Source organism: Lithobates pipiens, unplaced genomic scaffold (assembly GCF_037356315.1).
Source record: "Lithobates pipiens isolate NorthernLeopardFrog02 unplaced genomic scaffold, aLitPip1_a1.2 Scaffold_27, whole genome shotgun sequence".
Classification (NCBI taxonomy): Eukaryota; Metazoa; Chordata; class Amphibia; order Anura; family Ranidae; genus Lithobates; species Lithobates pipiens.
The window spans coordinates 231,072,947-231,090,810 of NW_027507788.1; the positions used below are offsets into that span (position 1 = coordinate 231,072,947).

Below are 17,864 nucleotides of genomic sequence, written 5' to 3' on the forward strand. Positions count from 1 at the left end.
GGCAAAGATGGGAGGGAGAGGAGGAGAGACTGGGGGGAGAGAGGAGGAGAGAGGAGGAGAGACTGGGGGGAGAGAGGAGGAGAGACTGGGGGAGGGGCAGAGACTGGGGGGGCAGAGATGGGGGGAGAGGAGGAGAGACTGAGGGAGGGGCAGAGATGGGGAGAGAGGAGGAGAGACTGGGGGAGGGGCAGAGATGGGGGGAGAGGAGGAGAGACTGGGGGAGGGGCAGAGATGGGGAGAGAGGAGGAGAGACTGGGGGGAGGGGCAGAGATGGGGGGAGAGGAGGAGAGACTGGGGGAGGGGCAGAGATGGGGAGAGAGGAGGAGAGACTGGGGGAGGGGCAGAGATGGGGGGAGAGGAGCAGAGACTGGGGGAGGGGCAGAGAAGGGGGGAGAGGAGGAGAGACTGGGGGAGGGGCAGAGACTGGGGGGGATTTCAATGTGAGGTAGGTTCTCCTGGCTATCGGGGTCGGGTGAGTGTAATAATTACCTCCATTCTCTTCAGATAAGATCTTCTCTGGATTCGATCGGGTTGGCTGTCGGGGAACCGATGAAAGTCGATCTCATAGCAGCTGCTGGATGTTGGGAAGTCATTTCTTCTAAACTAAAGAGAAGAACACAAGAGATATGAATTGGGGGGTGAAGACGAATGTCCCGTACACACGATCCGACTCTCCGACAACAAAACCCTGCATTTTTGTTGTTGTCGGCTCCAAGTTGTCTTGCCTACACACAGCAGACAAATGTTGGCCAACAATTATGAATGTGGGGACGCGGGAATGTGGGGACACGGGAATGTGGGGATATGGGAGTGTGGGGACGCAGGAGTGTGGGGACGCGGGGATGTGGGGATGTGGGGACGCAGGGATGTGGGGACGCGGGAATGTGGGGACGCGGGAGTGTGGGGACGCGGGGATGTGGGGACGCGGGAGTGTGGGGACGTGGGAATGTGGGGACGCGGGGATGTGGGGACGCGGGAGTGTGGGGACGCGGGGGTGTGGGGACACGGGGGTGTGGGGACGCGCGGGTGTGGGGAAGCGGGGATGTGGGGAAGCGGGGATGTGGGGACGCGGGGATGTGGGGACGCGGGGATGTGGGGACGCAGGAGTGTGGGGACGCGGGAATGTGGGGATGTGGGGAGGCGGGGGTGTGGGGAAGCGGGGATGTGGGGACGCAGGAGTGTGGGGACGCGGGAATGTGGGGATGTGGGGAGGCGGGGGTGTGGGAATGTGGGAATGCGGGGGGGTGTGAATGTGGGGACACGGGGATGTGGGGACGCGGGTGTGTGTGAATGTGGGGACGCGGGGGTGTGGGAATGTGGGGACGCGGGGGTGTGGGAATGTGGGGACGCGGGGGTGTGGGGATGTGGGGACGCGGGGGTGTGGGAGTGTGGGAACACGGGAATGTGGAGACGCGGGAATGTGAGGACGCGGGTGTGTGGGGATGTGGGGACGCGGGGGTGTGGGGATGTGGGGACGCGGGGGTGTGGGAATGTGGGGACGCGGGGGTGTGGGGATGTGGGGACGCGGGTGTGTGTGAATGTGGGGACGCGGGGGTGTGGGGACGCGGGGGTGTGGGAATGTGGGAATGTGGGGATGCGGGGGGTGTGAATGTGGGGACGCGGGATGTGGGAACATGGAGACGTGGGAGTGTGGGAACACGGGAATGTGGAGACGCGGGGATGTGGGGACGTGGGAATGTGGGGATGTGGGGACGCGGGGGTGTGGGGATGTGGGAACACGGGAATGTGGAGACGCGGGAATGTGGGGACGCGGGGATGTGGGGACGTGGGAATGTGGGGATGTGGGGACGCGGGGGTGTGGGGATGTGGGGACGCGGGGGTGTGGGGATGTGGGAACACGGGAATGTGGAGACGCGGGAATGTGGGGACGCGGGGATGTGGGGACGCGGGGATGTGGGGACGCGGGGATGTGGGAACACGGGAATGTGAGGACGCGGGGGTGTGGAAATGTGGGGAGGCGGGGGTGTGGGAATGTGGGGACGCGGGGATGTGGGAACACGGGAATGTGGGGACGCGGGGATGTGGGAACACGGGAATGTGGGGACGCGGGGATGTGGGGACGCGGGGACGCGGGGATGTGGGGACGCGGGGATGTGGGGATGTGGGGAGGCGGGGGTGTGGGAATGTGGGGACGCGGGAATGTGGGGACGCGGGTGTGTGTGAATGTGGGGACGCGGGGGTGTGGGGACGCGGGGATGTGGGGATGTGGGGACGCAGGGATGTGGGGACGCGGGGATGTGGGGACGCAGGAATGTGGGGATGTGGGGAGGCGGGGGTGTGGGAATGTGGGGACGTGGGAATGTGAGGACGTGGGGGTGTGGGGATGCGGAAACTCGGTGACGTACAAGACACACGTGATATCTCCATTACGAATGTTAGTGATATCTCCGGCTTGTACTTGATTCTGAGCATGTGTGGACTTTTGTCCAACGGACTTGTGTACACACGATCGGAAAGCCCGACAACAAATGTTCGGTGCAGCGTACACACGGCCGGACCGCCAACCAGCTCACATCCAACATTTGTTGTTGGAAAATCCGATCGTGTGTATGGGGCATAATTTCTAAATTGTAAAGCGCTGCGTAAACAGATGGCGCTATATAAATCGTGAATAATAATAATAATAAGAGTCTGTATGGATGTAATAGCGCTATTATAGAAAACCTGAACCAACGCGGGCAAATAAAACCGATCGAGAGTGGGGGGGGGGGGGGGGGGATCGAAGGGAAAGGAAGGACAGATCCTGGTGGTAGGGACTCAGTTCTTAGAAGGACAGAGAGGACAATCTGTAACAAGGACCTGAAGCTCTGAACTGTATGTTGTATACCAGGCGCTCGGGTTCGGCACATCACGGATCACATCACGGATCACATCACGGATCACATCACGGATCTGGTGGACAGATTACTGGGAGGGGGTGGGGAAGACCGGCTGTCATGGTGCACCAATGACAAAGTCAGAGGCAGATGGAGTGTCCTAAAAAACTATTTTAGGGACTTTGGAGCTAAATTGAGGAGAAGGACCTCCAGGGGGGTATTCTCAGGAATAGTACCGGTACATGGAGCCACACCAGAAAGGAAGAGGGAGATTAGGGACGTAAACAAGTGGCTGAGGGGCTGGGGTAGTAAGGAGGGGTTTGGGTTCTTGAAGGACTGGGCGACCTCAGTCCATAACCGGTACTATAGTAGGGACGGACTGCACCTAAATGAGGAGGGTGCAGATCAGCTGGAGGGGTTTTTAAACTAGGCGATGGGGGGGGGGTGGAGGGTCCAGAGATAGAGAAAGTCAGCGTGGAGCATATTCCAGAGGGTAATATTAGGGGCATTAGTGGTAGGGTAACCAAAGCACATAAACCCAAGGTAAACATAGTAGCAAGTCCTAGTTGTAATCTTGGAACACCCAATGAGAGGATAGTATGTGACCGGTCAAAATATATTAATACATTAGAGTGTTTGTTCACCAATGCCAGAAGTCTGCCAAGCAAAATCGGCGAGTTGGAAGCTCTGGTGCATGAGGAGAGCTATGATGTAATGGGTATTGCTGAAACTCGGCTTCCTTCCTCACATGACTGGGCTATTAATATTCCTGGCTATGCACTCTTTCGGAAGGACAGAGTAAAAAGGAAAGGTGGAGGGGTCTGTCTGTATGTGAGAAGTGATCTCAAAGCGAGTGAGAAAGAGGACCTGGTGGATGGAGAGTGCGATGAGTCTGAGGCATTATGGGTAGAACTGCATACAGATGTGCGTAGTTCAAAGTTAATCATTGGAGTTTGTTATAGACCACCCAATGTTAATGAGGAGGTGGAGACCCAGCTCCTTGCACAGATAGAAAGGGCTGGGACAGTGATAATAATGGGGGATGGTAACTACCCAGAAATTGACTGGGGTAATGGCACTGCTGGGACAGTTAAAGGGCAAACATTTATAAACCTATTACAGGACAATTTTATGATCCAGTTTATTGAGGCCCCAACTAGGAATGATGTTCTGTTGGACCTGGTAATCTCAAACCATGCAGAGCGTATTACTAATGTTCAGATAAAGGAACATCTGGGTAGCAGTGACCATAACATCATTTCATTTGATGTTAGCTGTAAGCAAAAATCACATACGGGAAAGATAAAAACACTTCATACATTTGCCACAAGATGGGGCCTAGGAGCACAAGTGAGGTCCGGAGTCACACCGAGCCGTACAGCAAGCTGAAGATATACCTTTAGCCTTCCGCAAACTTCGCGTTGCGGTGGAGCCTGTCTCGGGTGTCCTCCGCCCAGGGGCATACTGACAACTCATGGCGCCCCCGGGCAGTCAGAGATTATGGGGCCACACAGTATACAAAAACACACACACACACACAGTATACAATCACACAGTATACACATGCATGTACACACATTATACACAGACATGTTTCTATTGGCTGAGAAGGTACCAGAGAGGTGGGGCAGCTATAAAATGGATTTTTAGACCAAAAAGATGTCAGTAAGGGACATTTCAGAGACAGATGTTAAAAAAAAAAACTGATTTTTACATACTTTCCCTGGTTTTACTGAGGCTGGCAACCCTGATGGGGCCCCCTAGTGGCCCGGGGGCCCTCAGGCAGTGGCCGAATGGTAAGTTCGCCCCACCAACCATGCAGTACCGACGGTGACACCACAAACAAGTAATTACACACAAGGTGGAGCAGATGTACAAAAACAGAACATAAGATAAAACAAGAAAAGAACATTTGCTCATAACCATTCCCAATGTAAACCATTTCCTGTCTTACCAGCTTAAAAAGAGGGGGGAAAAAACAGAACTCCCCCCTCCCCCCCCGCACCAGCTGGCAGACTTGATCCCCAAAACCAGAAAAAAAATGGAATGTTGTCTTATAAAGTTATTCCACATGTCCCTTAGGAAGGAACATAAAAGCCTACAGGGGGGTGAGCGCTGATGCTACTCGCCTTCTGTGGGTACATTTTTCAGAGAGAGCATCCGGCTACATGTATATTATGGCCATAAAGCACCAATCAGCTATATATATATATATATACGCTGCAGCACCTTGAAGGAAATGTTTTGTGCAGTAGAGGCAAGATCTGTATATGAATGCATCCCCTCGCAAGGCATACTGCTATCTAAACCTACTGAGAAGGATAACCTGTCATTGAAGTATAGTTAGAGCATATGTGCCCACCAATGTGCAATCGGCCCTCACTGCACTGGGTTGTGGTACACCAGTCAAACACAAAAAAAAAGAAGGAGGGTAAAAGAAGAAGGGTAACAAAACAGCCCAGTCAGCGTGTACCAAAAAAAAAATTAAATGATGATTCACTTCAATGCAAGGTATCCAGCCAATCTGAGACATCCGAGGGGACTTCAAAGAATTTCACAGAACCCCTGGAGCTTACTGGGGTACAGCATACGATACTTGAGCCCCTTTTCCCGGAGCCTCTTTCAAACCTCCACAAATGTGTGACGACGCCTCTGCAGCTCAGGGGAAAAACCCGGGAAGAAGTGCAGGGTGGTATTCTCAGACTGGAGCTGCGGCTTCTTCCGGGCTTCAGCAAGGATGAGATCTCTATCTCGGTTGTTCAGGAACCGCACCAGGAATGGTCTGGGCACCTTGCGGTCCACAATAAGCGCGTTCCACAATGTATGCTGAGGAGACTTGCTGTACATTTAGGATTTCTTTAAATACATTTTCAGCAAAGCTGGCTGGATGTGAGCCCTCAGGAAGGCCCACCACGTGCACATTATTGCGGCGCTATCTATTTTCCACGTCTTCAGATCAGGTCAGCAACATTCTGGGAGGTGGTAGCGCTAGTGTCCTCAATATCTGAGATACGATTTTCAGCAGCAGTGACACAGCTTCTGCACTTGTCCATGTCTTGTCGGATAAGGCCACACTCCATGGCCAGTGTATCTATCCTCCTCATGACCATAGTTTTACTCTCAATGGCCGCCAGGATGGCTGCAGTAGAGGTGGTAGCTGCTGATTGCTCCAAACTTGAGGGCTGCTGTGGATCTCCTTCATTCAGCTCCATGTCCCTTAAAAGCTGCAGGGATGTCTGTATGGCCGCGGCCAGCTCCGCTACCGAGGGCAAGATGGCCGCCGCACGCATCACTGCCAGGGAGTTCTGTGGCTTGGGAGGCGGTTGTTTCTTTACTGATCACCTCCTAGATAGCATCTATATATTTAGGGGGACCCCCCGATCCCAATGCAGACGTCCCTCGGCTCGGATGCCACTCAGTGCAGGGGATAAGAACAGGGAGCCAGGATGTAGACAGGAGGATGTGGAGGATAGTGGGCCCCTGGACACTGCAGCCAGCCTACAGAGTAGGGCTTCCCTGGGCACTCAATTGCTCCCTGCAGGCTGGTGGGGCGGCCGCGGGGAGCAGCGTCCGCACTCCAGGTTTCAGGCCGGGCCGGCCGCGGTGCTCCTTTGCGGGCCGGGGGCGTAGGAAAGTGCGCCGTATATCAGGCCTCACCAGGCCGCACCAGACCACGGCCGCTATGGGCAATCTTGGCAGTAGGGTTGCTACCTTTTCTTCAAGTCAAACCCGAACACTGTAGCGGCGCACAGCAATCTTTTTTTTTTTTACCGCATATACTTTGCATTACATATATTTTGTGATTAAATAATATTTCTAATCATATGAAGTTAATCACAAGAGTCCCCTCTTACATCAGAGTCCACAGAGTTGCCCTTTTAAACCTGAATCCGCAGAGTTCCCCTTCTACATCTCAACTTGTAGAGTTTCCTTACACTGTAATGCCCCGTCAGAAATTCCAATGGAAAAAGTCTGATCAGATCTTGTCGGAAAATCCGACCGTGTGTGGGCTCCATCAGACTTTTTCCGTCGGATTTTCCGACACGCAAATTTTGAGCGCAGGATCTAAAATTTTCCGGCAGCAAAATCCGATCGCATAAATTCTGATCGTGTGTAGACAATTCCGACAGACAAAGTGCCACACATGCTCAGAATAAAGTAAGAGACGAAAGCTATTGGCTACTGACCAGTTTATAGTCCCGACGTATGTTTGACATCACCTCGTTTAGAACGATCGGATTTTCGGACAACTTTGTGCGACCATGTGTATGCAAGACAAGTTTCAGCTAAAATCCGTCTGAAAAAAATCTGACAGATTTTGTGGTCAGAATGTCCGACCGTGTGTGTGGGGCATAAGGGGGACCCTGGGAACCCTGATTTAAGGGGGGGACACTGAGAACACATTACACTCTTGGCTTAGACAGCTACAGACAGCAACCCTGCTGGGAGTCTGGTCTGAATAATGTCTGGGTTTCAGGTGGTCTGAAACCCGGACACAGGATTCAAAACCCGAACTGTCCGGGTGAATGCCGGACAGGTGGCAACCCTACTTGGCGGCCCCACGGACCACCGGAACCCGCTGGGCACACAGGAGGGCAGGCTGTATAGTTAATTGGGTCCCTTACCTGGCCAGGCCAACCACAGTGCTCCCTCGTGGGCCGGCGGAGCAGGAAAGTGCGGTGAACAGTAGGCCTCACTAGGCCGGACCAGGCCACGGCCGCGATGATTGATCCTGGCGGCCCCGCGGACCACCAGACACCACTAGGCACACAGTGGGTCAGGCCAAATACTGAGGAAAGGCTCTCAACACTCTGTCCGGCTGGCAACAGCTCCCTCCAGCAGGATGTAGGCCGGGAAGATGGCAGGGGCCTCGGATGTGCAGGGTCATCCGATCCCGGATGAATGTTGCCTAATGGCAGCACAGGCTGCAGCGGGGCATGTGGAGGGACAGGCAGGGAGGTGAATTGACTGGATTGATGATTTTATGCGCTCGGATGGCTAAGGATAAAATTAGGATTCCCGGAGCTCCTCTCTCTCACGTCCGCCGCCGCTCACATCCGGACACGCCCCTTGGGAAAAAAATATTTTAAGCAACAGATTCATGAAAGACAGAAGTTGTCAGACAAACCTGATTTCTTTTTATGAGGAGGTAATAAAACCTTGGACAGAGGGGTGGTGGTGGACGTGGTATACTTGGACAGAGGGGTGGCGGTGGACATGGTATACTTGGACAGAGGGGTGGCAGTGGACATGGTAAACTTGGACAGAGGGGTGGCTATGGATGTGGTATACTTGGACAGAGGGGGGCTGTGGACGTGGTATACTTGGACAGAGGGTTGGCAGTGGACGTGGTATACTTGGACAGAGGGGTGGCGGTGGACGTGGTATACTTGGACAGAGGGGTGGCGGTGGATGTGGTATACTTGGACAGAGCAGTGGCAGTGGACGTGGTATACTTGGACAGAGGGGTGGCGGTGGATGTGGTATACTTGTGCAGAGGGGGGGCGGTGGACGTGGTATACTTGGACAGAGGGGGGCTATGGATGTGGTATACTTGGACAGAGGGGGGCTGTGGACGTGGTATACTTGGACAGAGGGGTGGCAGTGGACATGGTATACTTGGGCAGAGGGGGGCTGTGGATGTGGTATACTTGGACAGAGGGGGGCTGTGGACGTGGTATACTTGGACAGAGGGGTGGCAGTGGACATGGTAAACTTGGACAGAGGGGTGGCTGTGGATGTGGTATACTTGGACAGAGGGGGGCTGTGGATGTGGTATACTTGGACAGAGGGGTGGCTATGGATGTGGTATACTTGGATAGAGGGGGGCTGTGGACGTGGTATACTCGGACAGAGGGGTGGCGGTGGACGTGGTATACTTGGACAGAGGGGTGGCGGTGGACGTGGTATACTTGGACAGAGGGGTGGCGGTGGACGTGGTATACTTGGACAGAGGGGTGGCGGTGGACGTGGTATACTTGGACAGAGGGGTGGCGGTGGACGTGGTATACTTGGACAGAGGGGTGGCGGTGGACGTGGTATACTTGGACAGAGGGGTGGCGGTGGACGTGGTATACTTGGGCAGAGGGGGGGTGGTGGACGTGGTATACTTGGACATGGATCCACACACAGACACTCATGTGTAAGGTAAAGTCTACAGGTTTGGAAATATCAGTTTGTAAATGGATAGAAAATTGGCTAAAAGACAGAATTCAGAGAGTCGTGGTTAATGACTCTTACTCTGAATGGTGTGAGGTTATCAGTGGTGTACCCCGAGGTTCAGTGCTGGGACCCTTACTTTTTAATATCTTTATAAATGATATTGGGTCTGGGATCAGAAGTAACATTTCCGTCTTTGCAGATGACACCGAGCTATGCAGTGGAATAACGTCCTTACAGGGTGTCTCCAATTTACAAGCCGACCTCAATGCTCTGTCTCATTGGGCAACTATGCGGTAGATGAGGTTTAATGTTGAGAAATGGAAAATTATGCACTTGGGGGCTAAGAATATACATGCATCATACATGCTAGGGGGAGTACAACTGGGGGAATCCATAGTGGAGAAGAATCTGGGGGGATCCATAGTGGAGAAGGATCTGGGGGAGTCCATGGTGGAGAAGGATCTGGGGGGATCCATAGTGGAGAAGGATCTGGGGGGATCCATAGTGGAGAAGGATCTGGGGGATCCATAGTGGAGAAGGGTCTGGGAGGATCCATAGTGGAGAACGATCTGGGGGATCCATAGTGGAGAAGGATCTGGGGGTCCATAGTGGATAAGGATCTGGGGGGCTCCATAGTGGAGAAGGATCTGGGGGAAATCCATAGTGGATAAGGATCTGGGGGGCTCCATAGTGGAGAAGGATCTGGGGGAAATCCATAGTGGATAAGGATCTGGGGGGCTCCATAGTGGAGAAGGATCTGGGGGAAATCCATAGTGGATAAGGATCTGGGGGGATCCATAGTGAAGAAGGATCTGGGGGGCTCCATGGTGGAGAAGGATCTGGGGGGGATCCATAGTGAAAAAGGATCTGGGGGATCCATAGTGGAGAAGGATCTGGGGATCCATAGTGGAGAAGGATCTGGGGGGATCCATAGTGGAGAAGGATCTGGGGGGATCCATAGTGGAGAAGGATCTGGGGGGATCCATAGTGGAGAAGGATCTGGGGGGTCCATAGTGGAGAAGGATCTGGGGGGTCCATAGTGGAGAAGGATTTTGGGGGATCCATAGTGGAGAAGGATCTGGGGGATCCATAGTGGAGAAGGATCTGGGGGGATCCATAGTGGAGAAGGATCTGGGGGGTCCATAGTGGAGAGGATCTGGGGGGTCCATAGTTGAGAAGGAATTTGGGGGATCCATAGTGGAGAAGGATCTGGGGGATCCATAGTGGAGAAGGATCTGGGGGGATCCATGGTGGAGAAGCATCTGGGGGGATCCATAGTGGAGAAGGATCTGGGAGGATCCATAGTGGAGAAGGATCTGGGGGGACCCATAGTGGAGAAGGATCTGGGGGCTCCATGGTGGAGAAGGATCTTGGGGGATCCATAGTGGAGAAGGATCTGGGAGGATCCATAGTGGAGAAGGATCTGGGGGGATCCATAGTAGAGAAGGATCTGGGAGGATCCATAGTGGAGAAGGATCTGGGGGGGATCCATAGTGGAGAAGGATCTGGGGGCTCCATGGTGGAGAAGGATCTGGGGGGGATCCATAGTGAAAAAGGATCTGGGGGATCCATAGTGGAGAAGGATCTGGGGATCCATAGTGGAGAAGGATCTGGGGGGATCCATAGTGGAGAAGGATCTGGGGGGATCCATAGTGGAGAAGGATCTGGGGGGTCCATAGTGGAGAAGGATCTGGGGGGTCCATAGTGGAGAAGGATTTTGGGGGATCCATAGTGGAGAAGGATCTGGGGGATCCATAGTGGAGAAGGATCTGGGGGGATCCATAGTGGAGAAGGATCTGGGGGGTTCATAGTGGAGAGGATCTGGGGGGTCCATAGTTGAGAAGGAATTTGGGGGATCCATAGTGGAGAAGGATCTGGGGGATCCATAGTGGAGAAGGATCTGGGGGGATCCATGGTTGAGAAGCATCTGGGGGGATCCATAGTGGAGAAGGATCTGGGAGGATCCATAGTGGAGAAGGATCTGGGGGGACCCATAGTGGAGAAGGATCTGGGGGCTCCATGGTGGAGAAGGATCTTGGGGGATCCATAGTGGAGAAGGATCTGGGAGGATCCATAGTGGAGAAGGATCTGGGGGGATCCATAGTAGAGAAGGATCTGGGAGGATCCATAGTGGAGAAGGATCTGGGGGGGATCCATAGTGGAGAAGGATCTGGGGGCTCCATGGTGGAGAAGGATCTGGGGGGATCCATAGTGGAGGAGGATCTGGGGGTTTTGGTAGATCATAAGCTCAATAATAGCATGCAATGCCAAGCTGCGGTCTCTTTCTTGTATTAGGAGGGGTATGGACTTCAGAGAGAGAGATATCATCTGTACAAATCATTAGTAAGACCTCATCTGGAATATGCAGTTCAATTTTGGACTCCAGTTCTCAGAAAGGATATCGGGGAACTGGAGAAAGTGCAGAGAAGAGCAACCAAACTGATAAGAGGCATGGAGGAGCTCAGCTATGAGGAAAGATTAGAGGAACTGAATTTATTCTCTTGATAAGAGGAGATTAAGGGGGATATGATCAACATGTAGAAATATATATATATATATATATATATATATATATATATATATATATATTGTGGTAGTATGGTACCCCACCAGCAGACGGAATCTCCAATCCTGGGACCGGGTTTTGGGAACAGCCAGAAGTATAGCAGGATGATTGCACAGGTGGGCTTAAAACAGAGCCAACACCATGGTTCTGGGCTCCACCCTCCCGAGGAGTCCAGGCGTGTAAGGGAGAAGAAGTGTGCATGTCTGCACAGGTCGGTCTGTCAGAGCAGACAGAGGGTCCAAGCTTATGGGCTGAAAAAAAAAGAAGCTAGTAAAGAGTGCTGAGGTACTGGATGTACAGGAACTCTGTTAAAGAGCCAAGAGGGCTGCAGCAGAAGTCTGAGCAGCAGTGCTGCTAAAGAGAGCCAGGTGGCTTGGTATTTTTTGGTTCTACGTACACTATTGCTGTGGTAAAATGAAACCCCTGTGTGGGCAACTATTTTGTTATTGGACTTTTCTTTCTTTAATAAAAGTGGGCCTACAAGCCCTTAAAACGGCATATCTGGCGTGGACTCAGCTCACTGGTAAGCTCTACCTTTAAGCTAAAATAACCCCCAAATATTACAATATATATATATATATATATATATATATAAATATAAAGGGGTCCATATAGGGAACTTGGTGTTGAGTTATTCACTTTACAGTCATCACAGAGGACAAGGGGGCGCTCTTTACATCTAGAGGACAAGAGATTTCATCTCCAAATACGGAAAGGTTTCTTCACAGTAAGAGCTGTGAAAATGTGGAATAGACTGCCTGCAGAAGTGGATCTGGCCAGCTCAGTGGATTGCTATAAGAAAGGTCTGGATTATTTCCTAAATGTACAGAATATAACGGGGTACTGACATTTATAGGTAAAGCTGATCCGGGGAAAATCTGATTGCCTCTCGGGGGATCAGGAAGAAATTTTTACCCCTGCTTTAGCAAATTGGATCATGGCTCTGCTGGGGTTTTTTGCCTTCCTCTGGATCAACTGTGGGTATAGAATTGGGTATATTGGATTGTTAATTGGATGAGTGGGGGTGATATGGGGGGTTCTCTGTATGGGGGGACAAAATAATACGGGGAATATTCGATCAGTGGGGGGGATATGAGGGGTCCGATCAGTGGGGTGATATGAGGGGTTCTCTGTATGGGGGAACAGATTAATACAGGGAATATTTGATCAGTGGGGTGAGGAATTTGTTTGTCTTCTCCACCTTTTGCCCGGAGTGTATTATGATGTTCTTGTTGCTCTTTACAGTTTTATGTGAGGATCTTATCTTTACACCTCTGGCCCCTTTGTTAGGCATCCTTATATTAACTCATAAATAATTAACAAACATCCACCCCCCACTGTAACAACACCCCGAGTATGAAAGGGGTTAAAGCCATTTAGGATGTTCCATTTCTGAACATAACGACAGCTGCCGAAACACTCCAATCAGCCGAACAAGAAACCCATACGAATAATTCTTCCCCCAAGTACGAGACGAGGCTCTATACGGAGGGTCAAACAGGAATCAGACTCTTTTTTTATTAGAACAAGAATACAAGTCTTATATACAGTAGAAGAGGAGGCCCCTCCTCCTGCTCATAACAATACAACTGTAACCAGAAACAGAATTAACCTGACCTAATTAACTAATCCCCCAGGATCCCTGGCTTAGCACTCACTGATGCTCCACAAGTGTCACCTCTGCTTCCCTGCTAGGACCCTGGCTTGGCACTCACTGATGCTCCACAAGTGTCACCTCTGCTTCCCTGCTAGGACCCTGGCTTGGCACTCACTGATGCTCCACAAGCATCATCTCTGCTGTCCCGATAGCTTGGTGAAGTTTTCCCACTTCTTCACAGTCCCTGGCTGGAGACTGCTCTGGTAATGACTTTAGCTCACTCATTGTGGTCTCCGGTAGGAAGGAGGATGGTCCCTTGGTGGCGACAGCTTCCCCTCTAACTCCGACCACAACAGGTTCCCCGTCCAGCAGAACCGCTACTCTCGGTTGGATTCCAATCCTGCAGTCCCGACCCTACGCTGCTTCTGCTGCTTCGGTATAGGCTCTCAGACAGGCTAGTAGCCCAGGGCAGCATAACACACGTCAACCCAGACAGCCGTCCAGGTGACACAGAACCCCGATCACCTGACCTTACCCAAATAAAGAGGTTCTCCCAGCAGGCCAAGGGACTAAAGAAACCCTTGCCCATTGGTTGGGACAGCCCATCCATTCATAATCTGACATTGCTAAGCCCATGTCTATGTAATGTCTATTTAATGGCACCAGCGACACCTAGTGACAGAAGAGAGAAGGCGCAACAAGTCCAGAATTAGAGAGGAACCAGTGGATCTACTAACAATTAAAGACGAAGTAAACCCTGGTGGGTTTACTTCCTCTGTCTCCCTGCAAAGGTAAAGCATGATGGGGCTACTGTGCATCGCATCACATCACAGCGCATCGCATCACATCGCATAATAGCCCATTATGTATCACTTACCTGACACAGGAGCCAGCAATGTCACCGCTGTCCCCTGTAGCACGAGGCGTCCATCTTCTTCCGGGTATCCCTGCTCCGGCCACTCACAGCGCCGGAGCAGCAATGACATCACTCCCGCACAGGAGCTGCCACTAATGGCATATCGCCGTTAGCAGTGGCATGCTCAGTGCGCCTGAGCGCCGTTGTCTACGGCGCCTGTCTTTTTGTAAATATCTCCTAAACTGTGTAGGCTTAGGAGATATTTGTTGCACCTACAGGTAAGCCTCTGTAGGTCAAAGTGGTCTGTAAGGGTTTACAACCACTTTACCCAGGACAACTACCGCCTGCAAACTTCATTTATCAGCAACCATGCCAAACACCGGAGTGCTACATCAATGTATCTGGATAAAGGCTTACTTGTTTTTACTATCTGACCCCGGCACCCCTGTCTGATGTTTCTTTGTGTCTGAGGGAACTCCCATTTCCTGAGGAGCTTCCGGGGACTGTGTGCGATCGCCATCCACCTGTCGATCCGTCCGTCCTGCGGATCCATCCACCTGTCGATCCGTCCATCCTGCGGATCCATCCACCTGTCCATCCGTCCGTCCTGCGGATCCATCCTGTCGCTCCGTCCGTCCTGCGGATCCATCCACCTGTCGATCCGTCCGTCCTGCGGATCCATCCTGTCGCTCCGTCCGTCCTGCGGATCCATCCACCTGTCCATCCGTCCGTCCTGCGGATCCATCCACCTGTCCATCCGTCCGTCCTGCGGATCCATCCTGTCGCTCCGTCCGTCCTGCGGATCCATCCACCTGTCCATCCGTCCATCCTGCGGATCCATCCACCTGTCCATCCGTCCGTCCTGCGGATCCATCCACCTGTCGATCCGTCCGTCCTGCGGATCCATCCACCTGTCGATCCGTCCGTCCTGCGGATCCATCCACCTGTCCATCTGTCCGTCCTGCAGATCCATCCACCTGTCGATCCGTACATCCTGCGGATCCATCCACCTGTCGATCCGTCCGTCCTGCGGATCCATCCACCTGTCCATCTGTCCGTCCTGCAGATCCATCCACCTGTCGATCCGTCCATCCTGCGGATCCATCCAGCTGTCGATCCGTCCATCCTGCGGATCCATCCACCTGTCGATCCGTCCGTCCTGCGGATCCATCCACCTGTCGATCCGTCCGTCCTGCGGATCCATCCACCTGTCCATCCGTCCATCCTACGGATCCATCCACCTGTCCATCCGTCCATCCTACGGATCCATCCAGCTGTCCATCCGTCCATCCTACGGATCCATCCAGCTGTCCATCCGTCCGTCCTGCGGATCCATCCACCTGTCCATCCGTCCGTCCTGCGGATCCCTCCACCTGTCCATCCGTCCATCCTACGGATCCATCCAGCTGTCCATCCGTCCGTCCTGCGGATCCCTCCACCTGTCCATCCGTCCGTCCTGCGGATCCCTCCACCTGTCCATCCGTCCATCCTACGGATCCCTCCACCTGTCCATCCGTCCGTCCTGCGGATCCCTCCACCTGTCCATCCGTCCATCCTACGGATCCATCCAGCTGTCCATCCGTCCGTCCTGCGGATCCATCCACCTGTCCATCCGTCCATCCTACGGATCCCTCCACCTGTCCATCCGTCCGTCCTGCGGATCCATCCACCTGTCCATCCGTCCGTCCTGCGGATCCCTCCACCTGTCCATCCGTCCGTCCTGCGGATCCATCCACCTGTCCATCCGTCCGTCCTGCGGATCCATCCACCTGTCCATCCGTCCGTCCTGCGGATCCATCCACCTGTCCATCCGTCCGTCCTGCGGATCCCTCCACCTGTCCATCCGTCCGTCCTGCGGATCCATCCACCTGTCCATCCGTCCGTCCTGCGGATCCATCCACCTGTCGATCCGTCCGTCCTGCGGATCCATCCACCTGTCCATCCGTCCGTCCTGCGGATCCATCCACCTGTCCATCCGTCCGTCCTGCGGATCCATCCACCTGTCCATCCGTCCGTCCTGCGGATCCATCCACCTGTCCACCTGTCTGTCCTGCGGATCCATCCACCTGTCGATCCGTCCGTCCTGCGGATCCATCCACCTGTCCATCCGTCCATCCTACGGATCCATCCAGCTGTCCATCCGTCCGTCCTGCGGATCCCTCCACCTGTCCATCCGTCCGTCCTGCGGATCCCTCCACCTGTCCATCCGTCCATCCTACGGATCCCTCCACCTGTCCATCCGTCCGTCCTGCGGATCCCTCCACCTGTCCATCCGTCCATCCTACGGATCCATCCAGCTGTCCATCCGTCCGTCCTGCGGATCCATCCACCTGTCCATCCGTCCATCCTACGGATCCCTCCACCTGTCCATCCGTCCGTCCTGCGGATCCATCCACCTGTCCATCCGTCCGTCCTGCGGATCCCTCCACCTGTCCATCCGTCCGTCCTGCGGATCCCTCCACCTGTCCATCCGTCCGTCCTGCGGATCCATCCACCTGTCCATCCGTCCGTCCTGCGGATCCATCCACCTGTCCATCCGTCCGTCCTGCGGATCCCTCCACCTGTCCATCCGTCCGTCCTGCGGATCCATCCACCTGTCCATCCGTCCGTCCTGCGGATCCATCCACCTGTCGATCCGTCCGTCCTGCGGATCCATCCACCTGTCCATCCGTCCGTCCTGCGGATCCATCCACCTGTCCATCCGTCCGTCCTGCGGATCCATCCACCTGTCCATCCGTCCGTCCTGCGGATCCATCCACCTGTCCATCCGTCCGTCCTGCGGATCCATCCACCTGTCCACCTGTCTGTCCTGCGGATCCATCCACCTGTCCATCCGTCCGTCCTGCGGATCCATCCACCTGTCCATCCGTCCGTCCTGCGGATCCATCCACCTGTCCATCCGTCCATCCTACGGATCCATCCACCTGTCCATCCGTCCGTCCTGCGGACTTCTCCTTGATATTCCTCAATGCTATGGACTAATTCTTATTAATTGATTCAGGGTATATCTTTTTGTCCCCTCCCCCCCCCCGGTTTTTGTTCCCTTATAGTCCACCTTATAGCTGCCAGCTGTGTGTGATTATCGCTGTATACAGGTGATCCGCACTGCAGAGAACAAACTCCACTGAGGAGAACCAATCAGGCTACAGGTGACCCCGACTCTGAATTCAGCTCTCCTTCCTGTCTATTAATAATAATAATAATAATAATATGATCCCTGTGTATGGGAGGGAAGAGATTATAAGGGACATGGATGTGGATCACAGACAGTACCTGTTTCCTCTCCTCGGCCCAGTTCCCAATCAGCACCTTGGTGTTGTATCTCTGCTGCGTCCTCCACCCCGGCTGACTCCATTTCTTCATCCCGTCTGGAGACGCCGCCATCGCTGGGTGACCCCGGCTCCGCTTCTCCTGTGTTTGCTGCACACAGATCTGTTGTCACCAACTGATCACCCTGCAGCCACAACAATGTTTACTGCTACCATGGCAACCGTCCCGCCCCGCCCCCCCTCGCCTGAAGACCATGACTCTGCACAGTAGCACTTCTCTTGTCCTGTATGTCGGGTGTAATTCTCGGTATCTCTTCTTATTCTGTATGTATGGACTCTGCACAGTACTACTTCTCTTGTCCTGTATGTCGGGTGTAATTCTCGGTATCTGTTCTTATTCTGTATGTATGGGCTCTGCACAGTACCACTTCTCTTGTCCTGTATGTCGGGTGTAATTCTCGGTATCTCTTCTTATTCTGTATGTATGGACTCTGCACAGTACCACTTCTCTTGTCCTGTATGTCGGGTGTAATTCTCGGTATCTGTTCTTATTCTGTATGTATGGACTCTGCACAGT

At 53.4% G+C, this 17,864-nt stretch overlaps 1 protein-coding gene across 1 annotated transcript in view; it reads right to left on the minus strand.

Annotated features, from left to right (window-relative positions):
* Window positions 1-17,487, minus strand: part of CFAP107 (cilia and flagella associated protein 107) — a 33,846-nt gene extending 16,359 nt beyond the window's left edge. The window contains exons 1-2 of the mRNA XM_077458379.1: window positions 17,292-17,487; window positions 490-603 (exon numbers count right to left, since the gene is read on the minus strand). Coding sequence (XP_077314505.1) covers window positions 490-603; window positions 17,292-17,402 — 225 coding nt within the window. The 5' untranslated portion in view covers window positions 17,403-17,487. The remainder of the gene's footprint in view (window positions 1-489; window positions 604-17,291) is intronic.
* Between the last annotated feature and the right edge of the window lie 377 nt (window positions 17,488-17,864).